This window comes from Geotrypetes seraphini, chromosome 9 (genome assembly GCF_902459505.1).
Source record: "Geotrypetes seraphini chromosome 9, aGeoSer1.1, whole genome shotgun sequence".
Classification (NCBI taxonomy): Eukaryota; Metazoa; Chordata; class Amphibia; order Gymnophiona; family Dermophiidae; genus Geotrypetes; species Geotrypetes seraphini.
In genome coordinates, this window is record NC_047092.1 from 123595409 (window position 1) to 123613261 (window position 17853).

A 17853-nucleotide genomic window follows, 5' to 3' on the forward strand; every position below is an offset into this window, starting at 1 on the left:
TAAACTGTACCGTTCCCTCTGGTTTTTGCAGCCTAAATGCATGACCTTGCATTTCTTAGCATTAAATTTTAGCTGCCAAATTTCAGACCATTCTTCAAGCTTTGCCAAGTCTTTCTTTATGTTATTCACACCATCAGGCGTGTCTACTCTATTGCAGATTTTGCTATCATCTGCAAAGAGGCAAATCTTACCTGACAACCCTTCAGCAATCTATATATATAAAATCGGAGGTATGTATGTGTGTATGTGTGTGTGTATGTGTGTATGTGCTGCGATCACGCAAAAACGGCTTGACCAATTTGAACGATCCCTCACTACCTGGGATGATATGTTCTGGGGGTCTCGCGGCCCACCTGCACACGTGGGCGGAGCTACAAACATAAAATCAGATTTCACCCATTCATGTCAATGGAAAAAATGTAAAAAGCTGCCATTCTCACAGTAATTCAAAAACGGCTTGACCGATTTGAACGAAACTTGGTATGCAGATCCCTCACTACCTGGGGTGATATGTTCTGGGGGTCTCGCGGCCCACCCGCACACGTGGGCGGAGCTACAAACAGATAATCAGATTTTACCCATTCATGTCAATGGAAAAAATGTAAAAAGCTGCCATTCTCACAGTAATTCCAATTACCTGGGGTGATATGTTCTGGGGGTCTCGCGGCCCACCTGCACACGTGGGCGGAGCTACAAACAGAACATCTGATTTCACCCATTCATGTCAATGGAAAAAATGTAAAAAGCTGCCATTCTCACTGTAATTCAAAAACGGCTTGACCGATTTGAACGAAACTTGGTATGCAGATCCCTCTCTACCTGGGGTGATATGTTCTTGGGGTCTCGCGGCCCACCTGCACATGTGGGCGAAGCTACAAACAGAAAATCAGATTTCACCCATTCATGTCAATGGAAAAAATGTAAAAAGCTGCCATTCTCACAGTAATTCCAACTACCTGGGGTGATATGTTCTGGGGGTCTCGCGGCCCACCTGTACACGTGGGCGGAGCTACAAACAGAACATCAGATTTCACCCATTCATGTCAATGGAAAAAATGTAAAACGCTGCCATTCTCACACTAATTCAAAAACGGCTTGACCGCTTTGAACGAAACTTGGTATGCAGATCCCTCACTACCTGGGGTGATATGTTCTGGGGGTCTCGCGGCCCACCTGTACACATGGGCGGAGCTACAAACAGAAAATCTTATTTCACCCATTCATGTCAATGGAAAGGATGTAAAAAGCTGCCATTCTCACAGTAATTCCAACTATAAAACACTTTATATGACACTATAACCACTAGGGACATCTTTTCTATTCCACCACGGACACCATACATATAGAGTTTGTATGTTCTAACTGTGCTTGTAACTGTTTCCTTCATGCACCCCAGTTCATAATGTTATTACATTACATGAGTACTCACATATGCTGAACTAGGCATACAGGTTCCATTCTGAACCGGGAAAAAACTGCATGGAGTTTCTTTTTAACCTGAGTTTCCACATATTGAGTTGTTTAAATCTATACTGAAACTTTTGGATGCAACTTATTCCAACAGATCTTCCTTTTCAGTTTAAGAGATTGCTAATTCCAGTGAGACTTGCATTCATTCACCACTATAAAGTATCTTTATTTGAATCCATTTACAGTGTTATTGCTATAATTAAATACCCGTGCAACACCGGGGCATCAGCTATATATATATAAAATCGGATGTATGTATGTATGTTCCAGCATAACTCCGAAACGCATGGACAGATTTCAACCAAACTTGGTATACATATCAATTGCTATCTGGGAAAAAAATACTGTGGGGGTGGGAAGGGGATGACATGTAAAGACTCATCGAAAAAGACAGATATTGCTTTGACCAATGGTGTGAAGCTTGGGGAATGATGTCACACAGTCAGAATGATGTCACAGTCAACAGTATATAAGGAAGTGCCGCTGTGGTGTGGTGTGGTGAAGCCGAAACTGAAAATTTGTGTGATGTTATTCTTCAAGTGAATGTTCCTGAAGGGAATTTATATCCGGGCAACGCCGGGTGATCAGCTAGTATCATTTATAAAAATGTTAAAAAGAACAGGCCCAAGAACAGAACCTTGAGACACACCACTGGTAACATCCCTCTCCTCAGAGCGATCTCTATTGATCACTACCCTCTGCCGCCTTCCACTCAATAAGTTCCTGACCCAGCCCATCACTTTGGGACCCATCCCAAGGGCACTCAGTTTATTTATCAGACGTCTGTGTGGAATACTGTCAAAGGCTTTGCTAAAATCTAAATACACCATATCTAGTGCACATCCTCTATCCAATTCTCTGGTCACCCAGTCAAAGATTCTAGGAAATGAAGACTGGGAATGAAAAACTGCTACCAGGCTGTGATGATGAATGCATTACTAGAGAAAGACACAGTCTGTCTTTCCCTTTTATGAGTATAAACAGGCAAACCATAACATGCAATGTTTTTCGTCTAGTATAACTATAGTGCAGCATTTCTTGTGTCTGTATTAGTGCACAGATTACATACAGATTTTTACGAGATGCCTGAAAGACCACAGAGGGAATTCACTGTATAACAAACCAGGGATATATATCTTCCACTGGAAAACAGACATTGAAGAGGATATGGGGAGAGCTGCCAACTACCCTTCTTTATATGATAGAACTCTAATTAGTTTTAAAAAATCATCAATTTCCCCTTTTCCTTTCTTTCTATAAAATAGTACACCTCTTCTTGTGCATTCAATGGAAAGGAATGACTAGTCAATTTTTTTTTCCATAAACAATGTCCTTCAGTAATTTTCCAGTGCTAGCACATATGCAGTAATCCATTCCAAATCAGACGTGTCTAATAAGGAAAGATCAGTAGAGGGCAATGCTACATAGTCAGAGAGGTAAATTACTATAAGAGATGAGAAAATATGTGTATTACAGCTCAGAGCGTTTGTTCTTTAATCAGTAACACATGCGCAGTAGCTTCATATGTACAGCAGGAGACATTTCAGGATCACAGACACAAATTATTTTTAGCTCAGAGCTGGAGCATAACTGGCAATGGTTAGTCAGTATTCTCCAATTTTGCCTTTGATTTTTATACTTAGAGTGTGTGTAGGATCCCTCAGTGCAGTAATTACCTGGAGATGCTGAAAAGTTCTCAGCCAACCAACTTTCTAAATTCTGAGTGTTATTTTGCCACTGTAGCTGAAAAGAATGTTATTTCATTTTGCAAAGTGCCAACCTGCAGCATTGTAATGATATGTTCTGATATTGTTTCAGATCATTGATTGAACTATGTCAATGTAAAGTGTGGAATTTTCAAAAGTAGAACTCCGAGCCATCATGCAGTTCCTATTCCTGCAGAAGAAAATGCCAAAAGAAATCCATGAATGTATGATGCAAACATTGGGTGACAAATGCCCATTATACTCCACAGTGAAGAAGTGGTGTGTAAACTTTCGAGACCGAAAATGCAGCAAGGTCTGGGAGGCCTCAAACAGTGTCAACTCCTGAAATTGTTGCTGTGCCGATTAAAGGAGGCATTGAAAGAAAAAAGGAAAAGGAGTTCTCTTTTTGCAAGACAACTTACCTACTCACAAGGCTGGCAAAACGATGGATGTTTTGGTGCAGTTGGGGTTTCAGTGCATAGACCATCCACCCTACTCACCAGATCTTGCTCCATCTATTTTCTTTTATCAAACCTTAAGGATGACAGTTTTCAAGTGATTTGCAGGTAATTGCAGCAGCAGAGCAGTATTTCAGTGACCAGATATCAGAGTATTTTTTGGAAGATTTACATAAACTTCAGACACAATATACCAAGTGTGTTGAACTTAGGGTTGAATATGTGGAATAACTTGTAAGTTTCATGGATCCACATCATTCTCTTCTTAGTTTGGCTGAGAACTTTTCAGCACCCCCTGTGATTTCTCAGACTCACGTGCATTCTGTGAGCAGATCTCGCTGCTGCAATTTCTCCAACACTCACACTCAGTGCTGTGATCTATCAAAAACTCATGTTCAGTTGTGTGAGAAGATCCTTCAGTGATGGGATTTCTCAGAGACAAACTCAGATTATTTTGAGAGCAATTGTCAAGAATTATTCTAAAATTCTGCCAGTGACTGCTCAACATTACTAGCACCACACCCTCCCCAACAACCATATCTGAACTCTACAGCAGTGTTTTTCAACCTTTTTACACCTATGGACCGGCAGAAATAAAATAATTATTCTGTGGACCGGCATCGGTCCGTGGACCAGCGATTGAAGAACATTGGGCTAAGTTGTGGGCCAGACCCCGCCCATCTCTACCCAATCTCCACCCCAAACACCGCCCCATAATAGTACTAATTACATCTTGCATGTCCCATGCCTCATCTGGAAGCCTTTCCTCTGACGTTGCAACGTCAGAGGGAAGGCTTCTGGTTCAGGCGCAGGATGCCCGTAGGAGCCACTGCCCGTGGCTTTGTGCACTGAATCAGTTAGGAAGAGGGAGCTGGCTCGAAGATAACGCCGCATCGATCACACCGTGGACCGGCGGTTGAAGAACACTGTTTTGGTCCTGATGCATATGCTGGCCCTGTGGACTGGCAGGAAATTTCTGTGGACCGGCAGTGGTCCATGGACCAGTGGTTGAAGAACACTGCTCTACAGCATCAATATCACTCACTATTCCTATACAGGCATGTTTTTCTCATTTTCTCTATGTATTTATTTTTCTTTAATTCTATTTTCTTTTTTCCATCTCTCTTCTCCCTCTTACCCTGTTTTTCAATGTTTCCACTTAAGCTATTTCATTTGTCCCCTTTCCCTTTTCTTTCCTTACCAATTTCCTTGCTCTTCCCCCTTTCCCTCCCATTTTTCTCTGTCTCTTGAATTTCGAGCTCTGGCTATCAAAGAGGATTTTACTCCTTGCAGTAATCTATAAGAAACAGAAACCAGAATCATAGGTGCATGATGGATGCTATGATTTGTCACAATTCATGCAGCATATTTAATGGAAATCACTCCATGATGTGACCTAGAATCACAGAAATCTGCTAAATACTTGTAAGTGAGAAATAATATCCAGGTTCTAAAGATCTTTACCTTTATCTTGAATTCCAATGTCTTCTCAATGCTAATGAGTTGTTCTGTCCGACTCATCTTTCTCACACCCTCATTGCAGGCTCTTACTACCTGAAAAAGACAGATACAAGTAAGTGGTCAGAAATGGATCTCCACTCCATTCCTGGAATTAAAGTTGCAGAGCCCTAACATAATTTCTTGGCATAGACTCTTAGATGATTCGTGAGTAATAGTAGCATAAAACTCATCTTAAGCTCTCTGGGAGACAGATTTGGTTATAATACTTCAGTACAATGTATGTATTTAAGTAAAACAATTACAAACCACCTTCCTGAAATTCTGATGTCACCCACAACACCAAAGTACAAATCACAATATTAATATATAATATACATAACCCCTGGCCTCCTATGGTACCCTATGGCTGGTTATGTGCATGGGTGGCAGGCCAGAAGAACATTATCATGTTAAAAGAAGGTAAACTGGACAAATAGAAATTCCCCCCTTTGCAGATATATTCAGGGTTCTGGGACACTGATCCCCAGAGCTATCTTTATTTATGCATTTATATCCTAAGTGGTGTACATTCAGTTTCTCAAGCATTTTCCCTTATTTGTCCTGGCAGGCTCACACTCTATCTAATGTACCTGGAGCAATAGGGGATTAAGCGATTTGCCCAGAGTCACAAGGAGCAGTGTGGGATTTGAACCCACAACCTCAGGGTGCTGAGGCTGTGGCTCTAACCACTGCACCACACACTCCTAGTAGCCAGTTGCTTAGAGATATTCTCTGAAAGCTTTCAAAAACTATCAACCAGAGAGAGACAAGCTGCTTCTCCCTACTCCAAACTGATTCTTTCCCCGTCTCACTCCAACTGCAGTTCTCCCTCTCCCCTCTCCACTCCCAGGCAAAAGATCCCTTAAAACAGCCAACAACAGCTCTGTGCCATGTGCAAGCTTTTTTGTTTTATCTTTGTAATTTATTTTTCAGGGCACAACTGGACAATAAGAACACAGAAGCAACAGAAATAATGGGTAAAAATGGTCAAGCCTGCCCTGAACTGGTTCCTGCAGGGTCAATCAGGAAACAGGAATCAAGATTACCAAAAACACAAGACGAGTAGGCATGGGCTGGCCAGTGGCGTAGTAAGGGTGAGCAGGGCCTGGGGCGGTAGCGCCCCTCCCCCTGCTACTCGCGCCCCCTTCCCTGTACCTTTTTAACTTCTCCAGCATGAGCAGCATGCCCATTTTGGTGTCTGCTTGTCCTTTGACGTCACTTCCTATGAGTGGGTCCCGGAAGTGGCATCAGAGAGAGTGCCGATGCTGACATGAGCAGCAACCTCATTTGGGGAAGTAAAAAAGTTATGGGGGAAGGCAAGGGGCGCCGTACCCTTAGGAAGACCACATCTGGGGCAGACCCCTCCCCCTACGCTCCCCTTACTATGCCACTGGGGCTAGCTATAGAAAAAACTCAAAAGACAAAATAATTCCTCTTGGAATGTGGCTGCCTTCCAACTGAAAGATCACAATTTCAAAGCTGGCTTGTACAAGACAGTTATTAATAGTAGTCAATGAAAAGCAGCACAGCCAAAAAGATGTGCAGAAACCAAGTATAATTTTATTGTGTAGACATCAGATAAAACTCATCACATAAAACCCGACAGAGGCTGTGTTTCGCCCACTTTAAGTGATGTATCAGGGGTTAATAAAACTAGAAAATAACAAAATAGAAAATTATCATAGACAGATAGTATATGTTAAAACATATCATATGTATAATCATCAATATAGAAGCTACTTGTCGATAAAGGGACTGCGAGAAAAACCTATCGGTAAAAAAATGCTCATTAGTACAGATAATTGCAAACATGAAACCAACTATTGAAAAAAAGCAAGGCCAAACCAGCCATGGAAAAATGTGGGTACATAACTAAATTAAAAAAAACATCACTTTAAAAAATTACAAAATCAAACCAGCTTTTTAAAAAATTACAGAGCTAGATCAGCAATAGAAAAATGAATCACCAACAGGTGAAAGCTGGAAAAGAAGGAATCTAAAACACCAGGAAAACTTATAAAATAAGAAACAAAATAACCGCATTAGATAACACAACTCAAAAATATGTCTCTGTGAGAACTAACAGCATAAGTCCCTGCTTGTAGTTGTAGGAGTTTTTAAAAGAAAAACAAAAGTATTCACCAATCTTACATCTGGTGAAACATTGACTCCAAGACATTTTTCTAACTGTAGAATGGAAGGAGTGATATATGCAGTTACTTGTCCCTGCTGCCTGGTTTATATTGGCAAAACAAAAAGAAAAATTAACATTCGTATTTTGGAGCATAAGAGTGCTTTGAAATGTCAGGTTAAAGATAAACCACTTGTTGGACATAGTATAGAAATTGGTCATGTTTTTGAAGATTTTAGATTCTGTGCTATTGCTGTACCAAAAAGATCTTGGAGAAGAGGGTCTATAGATGCACTTTTATTGAAGACAGAACAGAGATTTATTTTTCGGTTTAGAACTTTGTCTCCAGGGGGGCGTGGCTTGACCGACATGGCGACCAGACATGCAGACTGAGCTCTCCAAGACGGCAGGTCAGATCGTCATTAAAACTTCTCTACCCAGCTTTCTCAAATATTGTTTGCAACTTTTAAGCTGCTATACCAACCTAACATGTCGCTTTCCAAGAGCAGTAAAGGGGAACAGTCACCATCGGCTACCTCCAGTGGAAAGCGGAGCCCCGATGCGAATGCATCATAAGCAGACTTGCTTGAAGAAACTAGAAGTTTCAAGTCGCCCGCACCGCGCATGCGCGAGTGCCTTCCCGCCCAGCACAGGGCGCGTCTCCTCAGTTCTTAGTTTTCTGCGGAGCCGAGAAGTCCGTATTTGACTCTCTGCATTCAACTTTAGTTCACTTTTTGTCTTCTCTCGATCGCGGTTGGTGTATTTCCTTCACGAATCGCTGTTTTATTTTATTTCATTTAGTTAAAAAAAAAAAAAATTTGTCTTCTTCCGTCCGTTTTCCGGGACAGGCCGCTCGGCTGAAGCCCGCGAGCTTCGACTTTGCGGCGGCTATTTTTCGGCCTATGTCCCGGCCTGCTACAGGCTTTAAGAAGTGTAGCAAGTGTCGGCGCGCGATCTCCCTCACGGACCCTCATAGACGCTGCCTCAAGTGTCTTGGGCCGAAACATCATCCGACGTCGTGCCTGCCTTGCCAAACACTTCAACCTCGTGCTTTCAAGCGTCGTTGCCTTTTGGTGGATAAGCTCTTCGACATGAAGTCTCCAGCTGATCCCTCAACTTCAAAGGCGTCTTCGACCTCGACTTCCATCGAGGCTCCTTCTGCGCCTTCTGCTTCCACCTCGAGCCTCATCAAACCTTCATCGTTTGCAGCGGCTCTGGCTTCGACGTCACCTGCTGTATCTTCCCCTGTTTCCTCAGGTCAGATAGCTCAGCAGTTGGTTCCACCAGTGGTGATTAAAGTGTCCAAGACTACTAAGTCGAAGCACACTCACACTGCCTCGAAGGAACCTCCAGCCAAGGCAGTTGGACCAGTTTCAGACGCGGATCCCACCTTGCCGGCTTCTTTCCAGACCATATAAAAGAAGCAGTTTCTTCAGTACCTTACGATTATGGGTCCTAAACTGCTTCCTATTATCCTGCCTGGGCATTCAGCAGACTCCCGCAAGGTTGAGCCGTTTCCAATGTCCCAGTTGGAGCTTTCACACTCTTTGCAGGGAGCAGAGTCTCTGCGAGTGTCTGGTCTGTCATCCAAGCACGAAAAGCAAGGAGTATATTCCTTGCGAGTGCATCGACGAGAATCCTCACACTCTCAGCAAGGAGCAGAGTCTTTGCGGGTGCATTGAGGTTCCTCCTCCAAGCCTCTGGAGCTTTGATCTACAGCCTCTAGCCCTATTCACACGTTGCAATAATATAATCATTATAAATGTAAACATTGTAACAATACAATACTAAAGTATAATCAACTCCTCCCTACATCATCTTCCCTCCTCTCCCAGAACCGAAAAAAAAAAAATAAATCAACAACAATCAATGAAAACATGACTTCTTGCTGTTGGAGATAATGTGTTTAAAAAAGGTTGCCAAAGCGTGAACAATACTCGCCCCTTCTTGGTTTTTTAAGATTCTATGAAGGCTACCATCACAATCTAACCTCAGTTTGCAAGTGGTTTGCAAGATGAGCAAAACACTCAAACTTTAAGTCGCAACCGAGCATTGACTTGATATGTGAGCCTCCACCCCATCCCGGGAACCAGCTTTGCTTCTCCCCCAAGGCCACCGGCACTGCTCCCTCACTTCGCGACCGAGATGACCTCCCTCCTCTCCCCACTGACCGGCCATGTGCTTACTTTACCATCCGTGCACCGGCGCTGAAAGTGCCTGCTGTTGGTTCTATGCTGGACTGCTGAAGGGCCATCAGCATCTGCGCATGCTCAAGGCCTTCTGGCTCTAACCTTCTCAGAGATTGTGGTGGGCACCTTTTGTAATGAGAGAGGATTTACTTTCATTAGCAGCTCTCCAAAACAACTACATTGCGCAGCTGCACTTGCCTTTAGACTATAATGGTAATATTTTGAAATAAGAATTCTATGAGGGGCGGCGCTGGTTATTATCCCCAGAGAAGGATCTGCTTTAGACATAGTAACATAGTAGATGATGGCTGATAAAGACCTGAATGATCCATCTCGTCTGCCCAACCTGATTCAATCTAAAAATTTGTTGGGGTTTTTTTTTCTTCTTCTTCTTAGCTATTTCTGGGCAAGAATCTAAAGCTCTGCCTGGTACTGTTCTTAGGTTCCAACTACTGAGGCCTCCGTCAAAGCTCGCTCCAGTCCATCTATACCCTCCCAGCCATTGAAGCCCTCCCCAGCCCATCCTCCACCAAACGGCCATATACAGACACAGACTGTGCAAGTCCGCCCAGTACTGGCCTTAGTTCTTCAATACAGTGGTGCCTCACACAACAAACTTAATTCGTTCCAGGAGCAAGTTTGTTATGCGAAAAGTTCGTTATGTGAAACGCGTTTTCCCATAACAATACATGTTAAAAAAAATAATTCGTTCTGTAGCATAAAATATGCTAAGATGACATAAAAAAAGATAAATTTTTGGTTATTATTTTTATTTAGATACATCTAAAAACATAATTGTTTTTTAAAACAACACACATTTTTTAAATTTAAAGACAGACTAAGTAGAGTCTAATTTTACAGTGAGAGGGCAGAGTCCCGATGATAAGGCAGGGCCATCAAATAAGACAGCCCCCCCTTTTTAGAAAAAAATGTAAAATAAGGCACCCCCCCCCGCAAATAAGCCACCCACCGATACCTGCGCTTACCCGAATCGGGTGGTACGGTGGGTGACTCCGTGTGGTCCCTGGCACCCCCGACACGATCGGGGCAAGAGGGAGCTCAAGCCCTCTTGCCCCCCCGACTCCCCGACACGATCGGGGCAAGAGGGAGCTCAAGCCCTCTTGCCCCCCCCGACTCCCCGACACGATCGGGGCAAGAGGGAGCTCAAGCCCTCTTGCCCCGCCGATTCCCCAACTCCCCGACAATATCGGGCCAGGAGGGAGCCCAAGTCCTCCTGGCCACGGCGACCCCCTAACCCCACCCTGCACTACATTACGGGCAGGAGGGATCCCAGGCCCTCCTGCCCTCGACGCAAACCCCCCCTCCCCCCAACGACCGCCCCCCCCCCAAGAACCTCCGCCCGCCCCCCCAGCCAACCCGCGACCCCCCTGGCCGACCCCCACGACACCCCCAACCCCCTTCCCCGTACCTTTCTGTAGTTGGCCGGACAGACGGGAGCCAAACCCGCCTGTCCGGCAGGCAGCCATCGACGGAATGAGGCCGGATTGGCCCATCCGTCCCAAAGCTCCGCCTACTGGTGGGGCCTAAGGCGCCTGGGCCAATCAGAATAGGCCCGGGAGCCTTAGGTCCCTCCTGGGGGCAGGGCCTGAGGCACATGGTCGGGTTGGGCCCATGTGCCTCAGGCCCCGCCCCCAGGAGGGACCTAAGGCTCCCGGGCCTATTCTGATTGGCCCAGGCGCCTTAGGCCCCACCAGTAGGCGGAGCTTTGGGACGGATGGGCCAATCCGGCCTCATTCCGTCGTTGGCTGCCTGCCGGACAGGCGGGTTTGGCTCCCGTCTGTCCGGCCAACTACAGAAAGGTACGGGGAAGGGGGTTGGGGGAGTCGTGGGGGTCGGCGAGGGGGGTCGCGGGTCGGCTGGGGGGGCGGTCGGAGGTTCTTGGGGGGGGGTGGGGGTGGGGGGGAGGGGGGGTTTGCGTCGAGGGCAGGAGGGCCTGGGATCCCTCCTGCCCGTAATGTAGTGCAGGGTGGGGTTAGGGGGTCGCCGTGGCCAGGAGGACTTGGGCTCCCTCCTGGCCCGATATTGTGTGGGGAGTTGGGGAATCGGCGGGGCAAGAGGGCTTGGGCTCCTTTTTGCCCCGATCGTGTCGGGGAGTCGGGGGGGCAAGAGGGAACCAGGCGGAGAGAGGGCAGTTAAGCGCAGTGCCTGCGCGGAAGGATGCAGCTCGGGCGACTTCGTTGTGTGAAACGAAGTTCGTTGTACGGATCAAGACATAAAGTTCGTTGTGCGCAGCGTTCGCTGTGCGAGGCGTCCTTTATGCGAGGCACCACTGTATTTAATATTATTTTCTTTTTTTTAAGTTCAATAAGTTTTTTTATTTTCTTAGTTGCAAAACAACACAAATAGAAAGAAAAGTAAGGATTAACAGCAGGATTCTAGATCCTCTGTGTTCATCCCACGCTTTTTTGAACTCCGTCACCGTTTTCATCTCCACCACCTCTCTCGGGAGCGCATTCCAGGCATCCATCACCCTCTCCGTAAAGAAGAATTTCCTTACACTGCTCTTCAGTTTACCACCCCTGAACCTCAAATTATGCCCTCTGGTTTTACCATTTTCTTTTCTCTGGAAAAGATTTTGTTCTACGTTAATACCTTTCAAGTATTTGAATGTCTGAATCATATCTCCCCTGTTCCTCCTTTCCTCTAAAGTATACATATTCAGGGCTTCCAGTCTCTCCTCGTAAGACTTTTGTTGCAAACCTCCTATCATTTTCGTTGCCTTCCTCTGGACCACTTCAAGTCTTCTTACGTCCTTCGCCAGATATAGTTTCCAAAACTGAACACAATATTCTAAGTGGGGCCTCACCAATGACCTGTACAGGGGCATCTTCTCCCTTCTACTGGCTACACCTCTTTTTATATAGCCCAGCATCCTTCTGGCAGCAGCCATTGCCTTGCCGCATTGTTTTTTCTCCTTTAGATCTTCAGACACTATCACCCCAAGGTCTCTCTCCTCATCAGTGCATATCAGCCTCTCACCTCCCAGCATATATGGCACTTTCTTATTATTAATCCCCACATGCATTATTTTGCATTGAATTTTAGTTGCCAGATATTAGACCATTCTTCTAACTTTTGTAAATCCTTTTTCATGTTTTCCTCCTCAGTGTCTACTCTGTTACAACTCTTGGTATCATCAGCAAAAAGGCAAACCTTTCCTTCTAACCTTTCAGCAATGTCACTCACAAACATATTGAATGGGATTGGCACCAGCATCGAACCCTGAGGGACTCCACTACTCACCTTTCCTTCCTCCGAGCGACTTCCATTAACCATCACCCTCTGGCGTCTGTCCGTCAACCAGTTTCTATTAAAGTTCTCCACTTTGGGTCCTAACTTCAGCCCTTCAAGTTTGTTCAAGAGCCTCCTATGAGTAACCTTGTCAAAGGCTTTGCTGAAATCTAAGTAAATTACATCTAGCATATGTCCTCGATCCAGTTCTCTGATCACCCAATCAAAAAATTTAATCTGGTTCGTTTGACAAGATTTACCTTTAGTAAAGCCATGTTGCCTTGGATCCTGTAACCCATTAGATTCTAGGAAGTTCACTATCCTTTCTTACAGCAACACTTTCATTATTTTTCCAACAACCGAAGTGAGGCTTACCAGCCTATAGTTTCCCACTTCATCCCTGTGACCACTTTTGTGAATAGGGACCACATCCGCTCTTCTCCAGTTCCTAGGAACCACTCCCATCTCCAGAGATTTGTTGAACAAGTCTTTAATAGGACCCACCAGAACCTCTATGAGCTCCCTCAGTACAGTGTTCCCCCAGTCATTCGCGGTCGACAGTTCGCGGTCACAGACATTCATGGTATTTTCCGACTGCGACCAGAAGAGGACAGCTGGAGAGGCAGGAGAGAGAAGCTGGAGCACCAGTGAGTGAAGGAAATCACTCGCTGTATGTTCCAACCGCTTCTTCCTGCACTAAAGTCGGGCCTTACCAATCAGGAGCTGCGTATCAAAGTGAGTTGCTAATATTGTTTGTGTTGCAATCTTTACTATCACATCTTGTCTTTTGCTGGGGATGGTCTCTATAATTGTCCTTCATACATACACCACCCCCACCTTCTAGTTTAAATGCCTAGAAACATATTGTCTAAATTTCTCCGCAAGGATTCTTTTCCCTGCTGTAGTAATATGTAGCCCATCAGTACAATAAAGCTTCTTGTCCTTCCATGTATTTCCCCATTCTCCTATGCACCTAAAGCCTTCTTGATGACACCAGGCTTTGAACCACCTATTGAAGTCTTCTGTGTTTTTAACTCTTTGCTCTCCCTTTCCATATGCTGGCAGTATTTTCAAAAAAGCTACAGTCTTTACACTAGGTTTCAAGCCCTCACCAAGCTCCCAAAAGGTTTTCTGAGCTGCAAGTGTGGAGTTGTTAGCTAGGCCATTTGTTCCCAGATGGATAACAACATCAGCTTTAGACTTCTTAGTTTTTTCCTTAATTATACACAGTATTTGTTGGGTATTCCTAGTATTTGTTGGATACGCCTGTTTCTCCTGTCAAAAGGGCGTTTGGAGTTGTACATTCTCAACCAGCGCTGGTTCATGGGTTATACCATTTGAGATAACTGTTGATTTCCCTCTTCACATATAATTTGAGGGTTTATATTTAACATTTTTGTGACTAGTGTTTTTTTTATCTTTTGATTTTCCATTATTATATATTTTGATGATAAACCTCATGAAGCACACACCTGCAGATGTGGTTCTGTAGTGTTTTTTACACAAAATAGGTGAGGTAGGTAGGATCGGACAGGCATAGGTGATTAAAATGTGGAGTCAGGATGTGGACCTGAAATAATATGGAAATTATAAGAGGTCCTATGATTTGATTACCCACGATTATGATACACCTGTCTCTTACCACAAGTAAATCTATAGTTTAGAAAAAGATAGTAGCTTATTTTGCTTTATATGGGAATAGCTAACCTTGAAAATAGACATACTTAAGCTAGCCTGTGGTAGGCCTTTCTATATATTCTTCAAGTCTCTTGGAAACATCCATATTAGACCCAATTTGCTCTATGCCATATGTCATTCTGGGTAGGATGATTATACATTAAGGAGGTCCTCTTCTTCTTGGTTTGTCTTCAGAGTTTCAGCAGTTCTACCAGTATGTAAATCAGCTCATGATGTCATTCTTTGTCTCCTTGCCCTTTGACCTCTGTGACTCACTTTAAAAGTAGCTACAGCTGTTAGCAGGCACTTATGCTGCTGATCTTCACAGAGATACATTTTTGAGTGCTGTTATCTAATGCTGTTAGTGTCATTCCCTTTTACTTTGTGAGTAAGGATGACTTATTTTGGTGTCTTTTTCTTTTAGAGGTTTTACTGGTGTTTTAGCCCAGTGTTTCTCAACTTCTTCAAGCCAAGTACCTCCTAAGCCTAACAAATACCAACTGAGTACCCAAGATCCGCCCCAGATCGCTCAAGCTCCACCACTGACCCCCACCCCCATAATAATAGTATTTCTTTTAACGCAATTTCTACAACCATTTTTCATATACAAGCATAATATAATCTTATTAATACATACTGGTAACCACAAAATTAAAAAAACACAAAGCACACTGTACGCAGAGAAAATGTTAACTATCATTTATATTTGTTTCTTTTTTTCAAAGAGGACAAGGCAGATGACTTTAAAATATGCAATCAGTAACAACTATAGAAAAATAGACAAATATAGAGCAAAATATAGACAGCAGATATACATTCACAAAACTGACACATTTTGATCACTATACTGAAAATAAAATTATTTATCCTACCTTTGTTGTCTGGTGATTTCATGAGTCTCTGGTTGCATTTCCTTCGGACTGTGTATCCAATATTTCTTTCTTTCTGCCTCCTGCACGCTTCCTGTTCTCCGGACCCCATTCCATTCCCCAACCAACATCTCTCTCCTCTCTGTCCCTCCATGAGTCCAATTATTCTTCCTCTCTCCTCCACCCCTATTGGCAATATGTCTCCCTCTCTCTCTCTCTCACTGTCCATCTGTCTTGAGAGATCCAGGCATCTCCCCCCACCCCCTCTACTGCCACATCCAACATTTCTCCCTCACTCATCCCCCGGATCATGTGCAGCATTTTTCACCACTGTCCACCAGCCCCATGCCCATTTCTCCTTCTATCACCCATCTCCAGCACAATGCCACATTTCTCCCTCTCATCCTTCTATTCGCCATACATCTCTACCTCACTCCTCTCTCTTTATGCCCAATTTTCCTTTCTTCCTTTCCCCATGTGTACCATCTCTCACTGACATACTCATGCCCATCAATTCCCCCTTTCTATTCCCTCCCTTCTGTGTCCAATGTTCATGCCCCTTCCCTTCCTTCTGTGTCGAGTTTGTGCCTCCTCCCTGCCTTCCAGCTTTGTCCCAAAATTAAGTTGCATGCTGGGGATCCCTGCCTGCCCCGCCTGCTCACACCCCCCCCCCCTTCCCTGAAGATGACCCATCCACAGAAGTCGCAGGCGACGTCGGGATCCCTGCCTGCCTGCTGCTGAATCTGCTGCCGGGGATCCCTCCCTGACGGCCACTGCACCACCCCCTTCTCCTGAAGCTGATCCTATTATTTCATTGGAGCTGGATTCGTTCCATCCTTCCCCAGCAGCAACTTTGTGCAGGGACGGTGCTTGCCCACAAGCCTTCCCTCTGATGTCAGAGAGAAGGTTCTGGGTCAGCTACGCAGCATGTGAGTCACTGACTGCATCCCTATATGGAGTGCTGCTGGGGGAGGAGGGAGCCAGTCCGGCTCCAATGAAATAACAGGATCAGCTTCAGGGGTGGGGGTAGTGCAGCAGGCCAGCAGACAGACAGGCAAAGAGGGATCCCCAGCAGCAGCTTCAGCAGTGGGCGGGCAGGCAGGGAGGGATCCCCGGCGATGGCCAGGCTGCATACACCCAACATGCGGCCTGCTTTTGTCTACAAATTTCAGTTTTACCCCTCTTTTACAAAATCATAACATGATTTTTAGTGCTAGCCATGGCAGTAACAGCTCTGACTCTTATAGGAATTCTGAGCGTTGGAGCTGTTACCGCCGTGGCCGGTGCTAAAAACCGTGCTATGGTTTTGTAAAAAGGGGGGTAGTTTGCAATTATATATTCCATACTGTGCATAGGTGTTTGCTGTGTTCTGTGTGTATGAAAGACATGGTTCTCTGTTAGCATTGACTGTGCAGGCTCAAACTGTACTAATCAGACTTGTTTAGTTTTACATTGGGTATATTAATGTTCTACTGCTCACTGCAGTATGTAAGATGCTGCCTTTTCCTAGGTACCCTCTTGTTGTACAATGTGTGGCTTGTCACTAAAAATCATGTTTTTTCTTATAGATGAGGGGGGAGAGGGGGTAAAAAAATGATGGGCCCCCAGTGTCACATATGATAGGTATACCACTGGTTAGAAGAAAACGAGGAACTTAATGAAGAAAAAGATAGAGATGACCATTATGATTTCATAATGCTTTATCAATCACTCTCCAATTTTTCCTGTCATTATTCTGGAAACTGAGATTGAAAAGAGGAAGTTCTTGATGGAAAATTAGTAAGTGACCCTGGGGAAGTTGAATATAGAGTTGATTACTGTATTTTCACCCATATACCGCGCACCCGTGTAAAACACGCACACGGGTATAGCACGCGGGGAACACAAATTTATGTAAAAAAATTTAATATAGCGCACACACGCGTATACTGCGCATGCTAAAACCTCCTCCCGCCTACTCCGAACCGGCATCCTCCCCCCCCGCTCGCGTCACCCCCTCCTCCCCCGCGATCCTACATCCCCCCCCAGCACCGCAAAACATCTCTTACCCGATTGGGCATCGGCACCAGCACCAATGCACAGGATGTGCCAGTGCCAGTGCCCGAAGATCCTCCCTCGTTGGGTTGGGCTGGGCTGGGCTGAGCTGGGCGGTGCGATAATCTCGGAGAGAGCGAGACCAGAAGGCTTTGAGCATGCGAAAATGCTCAAAGCCTAGTCCAGCCCGGCGCAGGAAGAAGGAGGATCTCTTTCGCACCGCACCGCCCAGCCCAGCCCAACCCAATGAGGGAGGATCTTCGGGCACTGGCACTGGCACATCCTGTGCATTGGTGCTGGTGCCGGTGCCCAATCGGGTAAGAGATGTTTTGCGGTGCTGGGGAGATGTAGGATCGTGGGGGGGGGGAGGATGCCAGTTCGCAGGGGGGATGCCGGATCGGATTGAAAACAAAAAGTTGTAAAACGTGCTCACACGAATAACGCGCATGGTTATGCACAGTTTGTAAAAATCGTGTATAACGCGCGCGTTATATGCGTGAAAATATGGTAATAACATCAGTGGATGTAATTTTGAATTCAAAGAGTTACCAATAAGCATGTGCAAAT

At 45.0% G+C, this 17853-nt stretch overlaps 1 protein-coding gene across 2 annotated transcripts in view; it reads right to left on the reverse strand.

Moving 5' to 3' along the window:
• The window catches only part of NGEF (neuronal guanine nucleotide exchange factor), a 290217-nt gene that overhangs the window by 48059 nt on the left and 224305 nt on the right, over positions 1–17853 (reverse strand). For both annotated transcript variants that reach the window (XM_033958541.1, XM_033958542.1), the window contains one exon: positions 5099–5188. In XM_033958541.1, the coding sequence (XP_033814432.1) occupies positions 5099–5188 (90 nt within the window). The remainder of the gene's footprint in view (positions 1–5098; positions 5189–17853) is intronic.